The 13,094-nt window shown below is 31.2% G+C and overlaps 1 protein-coding gene across 15 annotated transcripts in view; it reads left to right on the top strand.

Annotated features, from left to right (window-relative positions):
* MIPOL1 (mirror-image polydactyly 1) overlaps positions 1–13,094 on the top strand; it is a 326,832-nt gene that overhangs the window by 152,813 nt on the left and 160,925 nt on the right. For all 15 annotated transcript variants that reach the window (XR_013760621.1, XM_079120134.1, XM_079120138.1 and 12 more), the window contains one exon: positions 10,448–10,555. Coding sequence is in view for 14 of the 15 variants with exons in the window: in XM_079120134.1 (XP_078976260.1) it covers positions 10,448–10,555 (108 nt within the window). In the remaining variant the exon portion in view is untranslated. The remainder of the gene's footprint in view (positions 1–10,447; positions 10,556–13,094) is intronic.

Below are 13,094 nucleotides of genomic sequence, written 5' to 3'. Positions count from 1 at the left end.
TACCCTGAAGTGCAACCTGAAAACCAGCACTGGGAACTACTAGAATAGAAGAGAATTTGGAAGGGCTTGAAACTGGGAGACGTGACCCTTACCAGTGATGAAAAACTTAGGGGCTGAACCAAAGATATGATGGTGGGAGTAGAGGAATAAGCATGCTGAAGGAATGGGATGCAGTCTTATTTTAGGTTAAAAATAGGGAACTCAGGGTGATTTTCAGGTTTAACAGGGATGTTCAGGAAATGCCATTCATAAACAGGCAATATAGTAAAGCAACAAGTACATGTTTAATATATCCTGTTTCAGGTACTTTGTTGGCTATTATTAGTAAATAAACACATTGATATCTATTGTTTATACAAAGAAGAAATAGGTATAGTTGATGTCAGCATGTGAAAGATGTCAGTTTTCTTCAATGAGTATGTGTGTATAATCATGCATGTTATATATATATATTGCAATATTAGCTTGCAAGTACAAATGTGTATACATGTATACACATATACATATATTTAGCTTTTATAAGAACTTTGTTTAAAAGAAAGCACTTTCAACAATAATAAAAGAATAGCTATTGTGTTGTTTTATATTCCTAAAAAGGGCATTTTGATTTGCTAACCTTAGAATACAAAATTAAAAGGTAAGGAACATTTATTTAGGTGGATTTCATTAATTTAGCATAAACTTTTTGAGTATGAGTGAACTGAGTTAAAAGGCATTATAATTCTATGTGCTAAGTAGTCCCTTTCATTCTCTATTTTGAGTATTTATTTCCTTGAAACAGATGTATATGCTACTTGAAAAATTATATATTACTGCCCAAATTTCTAGTTTTAAAATACCACCATTAACTTTTACTGCATTTCTAGCCATTGGCATTCCTTTTGCTTTTGCACATACCTGTATACACTACAAATTTTCTTGATGAACTGAATTATAAGACTTCAGTTTTAATTCTGCATATTAATATATGAGTTTTGAGAATTACTTATTACCCTTTGTTTCCATTTATTATCCAGAATGGAATAATAATATCTAATTCAGATTCCATAGGAAAATTAACTGATTAAATACAAGTAAAATGCTTGGAACAGGGACTGACAAGTACTAATAATACTCATTAGGAGTTTATTGACTATCATTCATAATGCATTTTGTTTTATTTTGGAAATAGATGCAAATCACATTTTTTCAAATAAATAATTTTTGTAAATATAGCTAGCATAATAAATTTAAATAGTATTAAAATATTTTAATAGCACAGCATACTAAATACTTTTATACATCTTGATATCTTCTTTAATGATTTTCCTCTTCACTAATTCTTTTACTTGACAATTTAAGATGTTTCTTTAACACTTCCTAAATAATTTAATAGCTTAAAATATAAATATAAAAATCATTATCAAATCCCTAGTTATCTAATTTTATATGATACTTTAGAAATGTTTATACATAGTTTGCAATATGTTTAATTATAAATATATATATGTATGTACATATACTTAAGTATAGACAGATAGATGTGCAGAAGCACATAGAAACATATTCTTACCTGGCATATTGCCTGATTAGAACTGGTACATTGCCTACTGGATGCTCAATGAATATTTATTGAATAATTTAGTTCAGTTATATGTAATGTATATGTACATACATACATACATAAAATCTGCATATGTGGTATCAAGAGATTCACATAGCTTTTCTTCAGTTAATCTTTTGTTATTTCTAAACTTTTTAAAAATTATTTTTTAAATTTTTTATAGAGACTGCATTTTGATTCATTGTACACAAATGGGGTACATCTTTTCATTTATATGGTTGTACACGATATAGATTCATACCATTCGTGTAATCATACATTTACATAGGGTAATGATGTCTGTCTCATTCCACCATTTTTCATACCCCCCTCCCTCCATTTCCTTCCACATAATCTAAAGGTCCCCCATTCTTCTTTCACTCCCCACCCCCATTATTATCCACTTATCAGGGAACACATTCGGCCTTTGGTTTTTTGGGATTAGCTTATTTCACTTAGCATGATATTCTTCAATTCCATCCATTTATGTGCAAATGCCATACTATTATTATTCTTTATGGCTGAATAATATTCCATTGTGTATATATACCACAGTTTCTTTATCCATTCATCTGTTGAAGGGAATCTAGGTTGGTTCCACAATCTAGCTATTGTGAACTGAACTGCTATAAACATTGATGTGACTGTGTTACGGTAGTATGCTGATTTTAAGTCCTTTGGTATAAATCGAGGATTGGGCTAACTGGGTTAAAAGGTGGGTCCATTCCAAGTTTTCTGAGGATTGTCCACACTGCTTTCCCGAGTGGCTGCACCAACTTGCAACTCCACCAGCAATGTACAAATGTGCCTTTTTTCCCCACATCCACGCCAACATCTATTATTGTTTGTGTTCTTGATAATAGCCATTCTAATTGGAGTGAGATGAAATCTTAAAGTTGTTTCAATTTGCATTTCTCTAATTACTAGAGATGTTGAACACTTTTTCATGTATTTATTAATAGCCTGTATGTCTTCTTCTGTAAAGTGTCTGTCCAGTTCCTTGACCCATTTATTGCTTGGGTTCTTTGTATTTTTGTTGTAAAGTTTTGTAAGTTCTTTATAAATTTTGGAGATAAGTGCTCTATCTGAAATGTGTGTGGAAAAGATTTTCTCCTGCTCTGTAGGCTCTCTCTTCACATTCTTGGTTGTATCCTTTTCTGAGAAAAAGCTTTTTAGTTTGAGTCCATCCCTTTTATTGATTCGTGCTTTGATTTCTTGTGCTTTGGGAGTCTTGTTGAGGAAGTATGATCCTAAGCCAACATGATGAAGATTTGGACCTACTTTGTCTTCTATTAGGTGCAGGGTCACCCTGCACAAAACTCAACTCAAAATGGCTCAAGGACATAGGAATTAGACCAGAGATCCTGCACCTAAACTTCTTGCCATTATGTATATATTCATCTAATCCGACTTGGTGATATTTTGCCAGGGTTATCTTTTCAAATTTAAAAACTATTTTAAGTTATTTTAATGTTAGGAAAAGCATTGGAATTGTTATTTTAAAATACAAAATGAAGTTATTTGAAATGATTCTTTTAATCATAAAAGGAATAAAAACACATTTATACAATCCTAAGTGCTTCCAAACATCTGCAGTTCAAAGTACATAATTCACGTTGACACCAAAGTTTACTATCTGTTTTGACTGGAAGAGTCTGATATTATTTTTGTCTGCAAAGGAAAGAGTTGTATCACATCCAAGTGGAAAGATGTTTGATTATAATGTGATCAAGATGATATATGACCAAAAGCAGGTTGTACAGAAGGAGAAACAGCAGCTGTTAAAAACTTTGCAACTATCTTGAACTTTTGGTTAAGAACTAAAGGCATGTTTATCTTTTAGAAGGTAAAGAAACATAAAGTAAGACCAAATCATAATGATGTGTTATCTGCTCGATACAATTCTTCATAATTCTCAATGATCAATGACAGGAAATTATAGATCTTCTAGTAAATACTAGACAAATTCATTTTGTAAAATGTCATCATGACTTTTGTTGTTTGGTTTGCTTGCATTGTAGAATTTGCAGTGGTAAATTTTAATTTTTTTTATTCTTACCACTGTGCTTAGAACGTTAGTATCATGAATCCCTGTGGTATTTTCATCCTGTTACAATTATTCTTCATTTTAACATTAATTTTAAAAAGTTTAAGAATAGGAGTATTCTCTTATAAAAGTATAAGAATATTTTCCTTATTATTTTAAAGGAAATCCCGTACATAAATCCTTTTTCTCTGTAATTTTCATTGTGTATCTATAAAGTAAACTCTTGTTTAAAATATAATCACAGTATCATCACACCCATATTATAACAATAATTTAATACCGCAAAACTGCTTAATTTTCAAATTTCAGTGGTTTCATGAATATCATAACTTTACCTCTTTGTTATAAAGCTATATCTAAAAAAAAATCACACATTGCAATTGTCTTTTAAAGGTCTTAATTTATAGTGGATTCGCCTTAAGTTTTCTGTTTTCTTCAGTTTCCCAGTTTTTTTACTGAGTTTCTGTAGTGTCATTCTGTAGTATCTTTTCTCTTCTTTGCATATGACAATTTGGGCTAAAGACTTGATCATGTTTTGGTTCATTTTTATTAGCACGTTATAGGTGGGGTTTTTTTCTTTCATCTGGAAGCACATAATGGATTGGCTTTTTTCTTTATTGTTAATCAATCAAGTGCCTAGACCTGTTTATATCTTAATGATCAAAATTGTTATAGCCCAACATTTCCATTTTGTTTGTTAGCTAGAGTGGTTCTATGAGAGTTATTTATATTGGTCTCTATATTGGTACTCCACCAAGAATGCACAGATACCCTTCTTTTTGATTACAGTGGTAAAGTTTGTATAAGAAAGCATACATAAGTGCTTTATTAGTTATTTATAGCAGTGAGAGTTTAAGATGTTTTATTCTCATTATGAACTCAATAATGTAACCATAGTTAATGTTCAGTGCAGTGTAATTACTGTCTTAATTGATACTCATATTGTCTTCTCTTTAGCCAGTGCAGAACTTTTTCAATTGCCTCCTGAGTCTTTTCTGAATTTGATAATTTGATGCTGTCTGCTGTGACTGAAGATTTCTAAATCAGCATGCACATTCTAGGCCAAGATCTGGATTCAGCTATATATCAATAGAACCCTTTGTTTTTAGCAGGAATTGGTATGTGGATACCCTAAGTCCACGTACCAGGTGTCCTCATCGCTACTGAGTTTTCTCTTGTTTCTATCCTTTTTAAATGGTCTGAACTAGAAAATACACATAGTACACATTTTTTAAAGAAAAAACTTGTGTCTCTATGTTGTACTTTAAACTCTGAACTAAAGAGTTTTTACTTAATGTATCTTAAATCTGTATCTTTTTTCTTCCTATGGTGAGAATCCCAGTTGTCAAGAACATTGTAATGCCATTTCAATTTGAGAACTTAAAAATTTTGGTATGAGAGATATAAGAATTCATATGTCTTAATTTGTGCATTAGAACTTTTAAGAAGTTGATATTGGGCAGAATATGCACTGGAAAGACATTTGTCATTTTTAGTTGAGGGAGTTCAAAAGGAAAGTGTTGAAACCCATAGGAAAATTGTTCAATGTATAAATTTGATTTAGAAACAAATCTTCCTTAACATTTGACTTGACTATTTTCAGTCATTAAGTTAGGGAAAATCTTTAAACACTATTAAGTATAGCCCTTTGGCTCATTTATCACTTTGGGTGGCCCCGAGGCCTTATCTTCTGTCTCTTTTATGTTGATTGGCCATAGAAACTAAGCCCAATAATGCAATATAGATAAAAACCTCAGTGCAAAAACAGCTTTATTATACTAATATTATTCTTACCTGTTTGGTCAGTTTTCACATGAAAAAAAAAATGGCATAAGAGCCAAGAATACACAGATACCCTTCTTTTCATAAAGAATAAAGAAATAGAAATACTGTGAACGTTAAAAAGTAAGAAGAAACCTAATTAGGTATAAGCATAATTGTTAACTAGGAATATAAGACCAGAATACATCCCAGGTACTAGAACTTGAATTTTATTGACCATAAAAGGACTTACAATATGACCACTTGAGGTAGGAACTGAATGGAATTCCTTGCATATAGTCAAACCTAGAAAGACTGCTTCGTCAGTGAAAGGGAGTCTGGAAAAGTTCAGAGAGGTAAGAAGACAGCTTGTCTCTGACCAGGACTGTATAGACCTGGAATTGCCTGCCATGAGGAAAATCCACAAACTGAGACATTAACATATAAACATGCCCACAATAAGTAAACTTTTGTTCTTCCAACAGAAGCAAATACAAAACCAGCCTGGCAAGTCTTCCACATACAAGTTAATACCAAAAAATTTATACAGGTAAGATGGACACAGTAAAAATCTACATAGCACATAAGAAAACAATCCACCACAAAGCATAATTTAATGTAACCATAGTTAATGTTCAGTGCAGTGTAATTACTTACTTATAATTTAAAGTATAAGGTCATCAATATTTGAGGTCTTAGAAAAACATTGCAAGAGTATAAAATGTATATTTAAACAGAAATCATTTAATAGATAGAAAGCATCATGAGAAATGATAGGCAGAATTGGAAAAGAATATAAGAAAACATCTACAAATAAAAGCTATAGAAATTAAATTTTTAAAAATAATAGATGTCCAGGCATGGTGTTGCATGCCTATGATCCCAGCAACTCAAGAGGCTGAGACAGGAGGATCACAAAAATTGTTAAAGCATCCATTGAGAAAAGACAGATAAACCTTCAGAGGAATTGCTATTATACCAATAGTGACTTCACATTAGCAGCAATAGATGCCAGCAGTTGAATAGTATCTTCAACGTGCTGAAGAAATAACATATATCATAACTTCTTTCCATTAGTGTAAGAACATTTTCAGGTAGAGACTACCTCACTACAGAGAACTTGTAAAAACTGTATCTCTGAGAAAAATCAGTTGAACCCCAGGTGAAAACTCAGATGATTTGATAAGAGATATCTACTAATTCTTCTGGGAAGAGACTATTTCAAGTTCAACCTTGATAACAAAACTGAAAAGTATACATAGCCTAAGAAGAAAAAAATGTCAGTCATATAGTAACATACCAGCAATCTGAAATAAAATATTTGTAAAACAAGTTAAGGAATCTTTTTTTTCCATATGCATAGATACACATATACAAATGAATGTAACCAATATATGTGGTAATCAGAGCTTTTCACAGTATGGAAACATTGTAATACATTAGTAAGTTGGGATAATTCATCTCAACACATTTCTAAAAAAACCAATAAATTTAAACACATTTGAAGTTTTTCAGAAGAGTAGGACCTTTTAGCAGAAGGAAAAAAATAACATTCCTGATGTGATTAGTATATCTATCAAATTGCCTGTTGCTGATTATATGTTAGAAGCATTTCTTTTAAGGTCAAGAACATTTCTTTTAAGCATTTCATTTAAGATAAGAATGACCACCACTAAAAGACCTATTCTTTTCAAAGGATATTTAGTCTACTTCTTACTAACTTGTTACCAACCTAGTCTTATCACCTCATTTCTCTCCTGAACTATTCAATAATCTGCCAGCTAGACTTCCTGATTCTTGCGTTGGACGTCTTAGAGTCTGTTCTTAACAAAGCAGGAAGAGTGAACATATATTAATGTAAGAGAAATCTTCTAGAAACTCATACTCTTTATAAGGACCTCAAACTCTTCATATCTCATCTAGTGTTCTTCTTCTTGCAACAGGATTATCCCTGCTACTACTCAATGATGCCAGACAAGCTTCTACCTTGGAGTCTTTGCACTTATTATTCCTTCTGTTTCAGTCACTCCTTCCAAAGATATGTAAGATTTACTGCATTATCATCTTAGGGTCTTCATTCACTTATCTTTTTCTTCATTATGTCTTTACTGTTTTAAATTGTGAAGCATTTCCTTACCAACTCTTTTGGTACTTCCTATTCTCTAATCTGGCTATCTCCATAACATTTTCATCTTTATCATACTATATGTTTCATTTATTTGTTTATTATGTTTTTCCCAACTAGAAGGTGGGCTCCATGGGGGTAGAAATTTTTATCAACACTGTTGAATGCGGTATCCCCCATAATCTATAACTGTCTGGCATGGAATAATTGCTTAATAAATATTGGTGAATAAAAATGCACTTAAGAATAGGTTTTTCTTGAGGGGAAACAAGAAGGGCATGATTCAAGGGGAGATATTTGTTACATTGTGTTCTCTCTCTTTTTTGATACTGTGGATCAAACTGAGGTCCTCATGAATATTAGGCAAGTGCTGTACTACTGAGTTATATTGTCAACCCTCATGTTTTGTTTTTTTTAATCTGAAAGAATGTAGCAGATTTGTTTACATTTGTTAGATTTGATGATGGGTACAACAGTTTCCATTCTGTTATCCCCTTCTTTATATGTTAAATGACAAATTTTTTGACATTTGAAAGGTCACACTGGTGAGAATATTAAGAAAACTTGAGATATGAAGGGTAGATTTTGTAAAGATAAGCAATATTTCTCTTCTATTGTCTACTTTCTAAATATTACATAAAACTATAAAATGACAACACAATATAATAGTAACTAGTGAATAAAGAGTTAAATGTTTTGCTTCAAATTAGGTAAGTCAAAATTTAAAAGTATAGAAAAAAAGCAAACCAGAAGAAATTATACATGAGTATGCTTTTGTGGGGAGGGTATTAGACTTTCTGAATATAAAAGTAAATGAATAAATCATTTAGGATTAAATAAATCTAAATAAACCCTAATGTAGTTAAATATAAATCGCAAGCATGTACTTGACAAGAGCATTTGTAGATATATATTTTGTATGCTCTTCAAAACTACTGCTTGGTTCACATAATTTGAGTCTCAGATCAATGTTAAATTTAAACCCCATAAACAAATGAATATCAGTTCAACATTTATTAAGCAAAATAAATGAATTGTTTTTTATTTTTGCATCATGTAGATGGGACAAACCTTTCTTTTGAAGTGATTTCACGTTTACTTGAAATAAAAATAGGTGGTCAGATAACTCTTGCCATGCTCTCTTACTTTTTTGAGATATACCCCTGATGTTTCTTCCTTCTTTCTTTTTCTTTTATATTCTTTCTTTCTCCAGCTTCAACTTAGAAAATCACTTGTCCCAAACATGCCCAACTCATATGTCATCTGCTCCATGAAACATACTTCTTCCACATCAAATTTATCCATTCTGCCTTTGAGCTCTCATGGCATTATAATACTTAATAATTTGTTATTAAAATTCATTGAAAATATAGAGGATAATTCTGGCATAGAAGATATCTACTGAACTATGATACTGCTGTGCCTGATTCATTTTCATGCCTCATGAAAATTTTGTCTTTACTACATGACCAACACTACGTGCTATAGGCTGAAAAGAGAAAGGTTAGAGTGAATGTAAATCATGTTATATGTTGTAAATCTAAATAAAAGCTAAATGATAATTTCACAAAATTTCACTGTAATTTTTTAAAATTGTAATCAGTGAATTAAGTTTTCATTTAGCAAATGGTGAAAGTGGACATGGTGATGTAAAACCTTATGAATCAGTCAGTACTATATTTATAGATTTTTAGTTTCATCAAAACTATTTGCAGATTTTAGCTTCAAAAAAACTACCTTTTAAATTAAACTAGTATTAATTTGAATTGTCTTGATCTTATGGTTACTTTAATTTAATTTGTAAATGTGTTTGTGTTTTATAATTTTATTTTGTATGAGATGTGTATAGTCACTGTTATATTTTTGTATGTGTCATATAATTCAAGTCACTATCAGGAGTCTGGCTAGACATTTTCTTTTAAAAGCTTCATATATTGCACAAACTTAGGAAATACCAGTACAGACTGCTTAGTATTGTAGAGGTCAGATGCAGAAGAAATGCCTTTTGTCAAATAATCTGGAAAGAACTTTGACCAGATCTTGAATCAATATGTGTACTTGGTACTTAACTATCCTAATTTTAAAAAAAATAAAACGAGTGATTTTTAACTGTTTTAGAAAACTTGGGCTTAGTACTTTATTCCTTTAACTAATCTTCTGCGTTTCTTTATACATATGATTGTCAACCTTTCAGTTTAAACCTTTATGATTTTCATGTAAAATGGTTTAAATTTCTTTAAAAATCTGAAATATTACTGGGCATGGTGGATTATGCCTATAATCTGAGCGGCTCAGGAGGCTGAGGCAGTAGGATAGCATGTTCAAAGCAAGTTATCAAGTCCTTAAGCAACTCAGGGAGACCCTGTCTCTATATAAAATACATAAAAGGGCTAGGGATGTGACTGAGTGGTTAAGTGCTCCTGAGTTAAACCCCTGGTACCAAAAAAAAAAAAAAAAAAAAGACAATAAAAAACTCTTAAATATCTCTTAATGTATATTTTATGGATAATTTTTATTTTAAAACCTTAATAAAAATCAATCATAGAATATAATATTGTGATTTATTTAGAATCTAGTGAGAATTTTAGAAGCACACTTTTGTAACCAACACATGTAAAATCATAGCTATTGGTTCCTGAAGAAAATAATTTTGAATATAGTTTGACCTTAATTTTTTAAAAAATAAATATTTTGTGATGTATATATTATTTAGAGTAAAAGGACTACCTAAAAATTGCAATTGAATTACCAGAATACTATATACAATGTTATTTTGTTTGTATTCAGCCTGACTTTACTTACCATTCTTGTTACAAAACAAAACAAAACCTTGTCTTTAAAGAATACAGTGGTATTATTTACATTAATTCATATGGCTTGGTGAAAAAATGCTATAACTCCTTTACTTAATGGGATTCTTCCCCTGTGGCAGTGCAAACGGCTAGAGCAGGAGCTTCATCATCTGAAAGAGCAGAACCAGACTTCAGCAAACAACATGAGACATCTGACTGCTGAAAACAATCAAGAACGTGCTCTGAAGGTAAATCTCCGTTCCTTCTTGCAGGCAAATTAAGGTTGTAAGCCCTTGGTGCCAGCTTTCTGTGCTGCATATATCAGTTGTGTACATTTCAGCAGAAGTGAGCTGTGGTGTTTGCCAACAACCCCTTCTTTAAACACAGATACAGCACCCTTCTGTTATGGTATTATTTTATTTCATGTATGTGTACGTGAAAACAACATATTTTCTGAATTTTGAGTATAGCGTATTAATAATTTTTGGTACCTATTCATTCTGCCTGTGCTTCTGTTTTTTTATGTTATTACCTTTTATAGTTAATAAAAAGTGACCACACTGGAAGGAAAAAATTAAATCATGGGCCCTTTCTTTGTACCTATATTTATTATAATAATTTTTAAAATGAGTTGTCACATGAGTAAAGGACTGAACGGACACTCCTGAAGCATATGTGGACTTGTTTGGGAACTGAAGGAGTACTTAGAATGTTACAACAAAAAAGAAAGAGAAAACATATTTAACTAGAACTTAAAATAAGTGAAGAGTATATTATATGACAAGTTTTCATTGTAGCATAGATTAAGTAATCATGAAAAAGCACATTATTTTGATTCTGCTAATTATATTTTTTTCTTCAGATGCTTGTGACTTTCTATTCTTTGTTTTTTCTTGGGTTCCTAGTATAAAGCCTGTGACATAGTAATGGCTTCTACTCCTCAAGGTGCTTGCATTCTCCTGATCAGGTTGAAGATGATCCATGGGAGCTGGGCACAGTGGCACATACCTGTAATCCCAGCAGCTTGGGAGACTGAAGCAGGAGGATGGAGAGTTCAAAGCCAGCCTCAGCAAAAGCGAGGCACTAGCAACTCTGTGAGACCCTGTCTCTAAATAAAATATAAAATAGGGCTCAGAGATTGAGTGCCCCTGAGTTCAATCCCCAGTACCACTTCTCCCCGCCAAAAAACCCCCCAGATAATTCATGGGAAACAAAAGATTCATCATTGTTTTATTTTATAGTAAGAAAAAATTTGCTACCAAGAGGATTATATTATACTTTGTTGTCTCAAATTCACTTTTTGCTGCAGATTGCAAATACCATGGTATTAAAAGGGTCATACACTAGGACAGAATTGAAAAAAATTCTGTCAAAATTGAGAAAAGTATTTTTTAGTCTGTCGAGAAAATGGGAGGTTTGATAAAGTCAGATTTTTCTACAAAATATATTTAACTTCATTTTGAAGTGGTAGGCTTGTAATAACTTTGTTATTTTAGTATAATACATTTTCTCTTATGTTCTATTGAATATTTAGTTAGACCAGAAAGATAAGTGAGAAAAGAGGGAATTATAGATTGCTATGGTTGTTCTTAATTACCTCCAAGGAATGGACTCTTTTATGAAAAATTAAATATGATAAATGTTACCTGCAAAATGGAAAACATTATTAGGCAGCTTCCAGAATGCATACTAAAATATTATCACCATTAGTGGATTGATTTCACGTGATATGGTTGTTTCCATTTAAAACAAGACCTCAAATAAAAAATTCCAGTTTGTTGCGTGTATAGTTATTGCATGGTCTTTGTTCTGGTATTTCAGATTATATATTTATGTTAAATTTAATTAACTGGTGGTTTCAATTATGAAAAGAAATAGATGCACAATTCTAAGAGATCATTGAAATTGTAAGAAAATAAGTGTACCAAAAGACCCAGAAGTTCAAAACAAAAAGCAGACCCCTGTAAAAGAGAAGTCCCTGTAGACCATAAAATTTGAAGTAATACATAAATATAACTCATTTTTACACCTGAAAAAATGTACTGCTTTGCAGTCTTTTCTAATTCCTCATCTTTTTATGCAAAAATCTCAGATTTTTGTGCTTTTTGTTAGTCCTTGATAACCTCATCCATCAACTAAATCCACCTTAAATTCTTGGTAGAGTAAGGAAAGGAAGAAGAAATGTCCATCTTATGTGACACTTTGAATTATTTTAGTTATTTTAAATCATATTTCATCAAGAGAAACTAAATGTATTATGAATATTGCATTATTTATAATACATTCAATTATTCTAAATCATATTTTGTTATTCTTACCTTTCAGGAATTCTGTTCTTTATTTGGTGCTTTTTAAAACTATAATACTCTAAATTGTCCTGTAAGTTTTGAATAATAAACTGCTTTCTCTGTCCTTATCTCTTGCAACCCATTTATATGTGTATCATTTTTGTTTGTTCACTGATTTAATATTTAGTTTATGTCTAAATCAGCATCAAAAGAAATGTTAAAGCTTTCAGTCTACCAATAATATTTTAATAATTTATTATAAATAATATTGTTATGAATATTACTAATAATGGTAAACTTGGATAGAGTAGGAGTTGAAAAATTCAACTTGTTTACTGAATTTTACTGAACTTTCTAAAAGAAACAGTTCTCTTTGTGTGTTTGTGGAGGATTTTATTTGACAGACGACATATATATTGTTCTTGTTGAGTCTTTTTTAAAATTTTATTTGTATTTTTTGGATATACATGACAGTAGAGTATATTTTGACATATTTATA

Source organism: Sciurus vulgaris (genome assembly GCF_902686455.1).
Source record: "Sciurus vulgaris genome assembly, chromosome: 2".
Classification (NCBI taxonomy): domain Eukaryota; kingdom Metazoa; phylum Chordata; class Mammalia; order Rodentia; family Sciuridae; genus Sciurus; species Sciurus vulgaris.
Note: the sequence above shows the minus strand (reverse complement) of the source record. Positions and strands in the feature narration are given on the sequence as shown.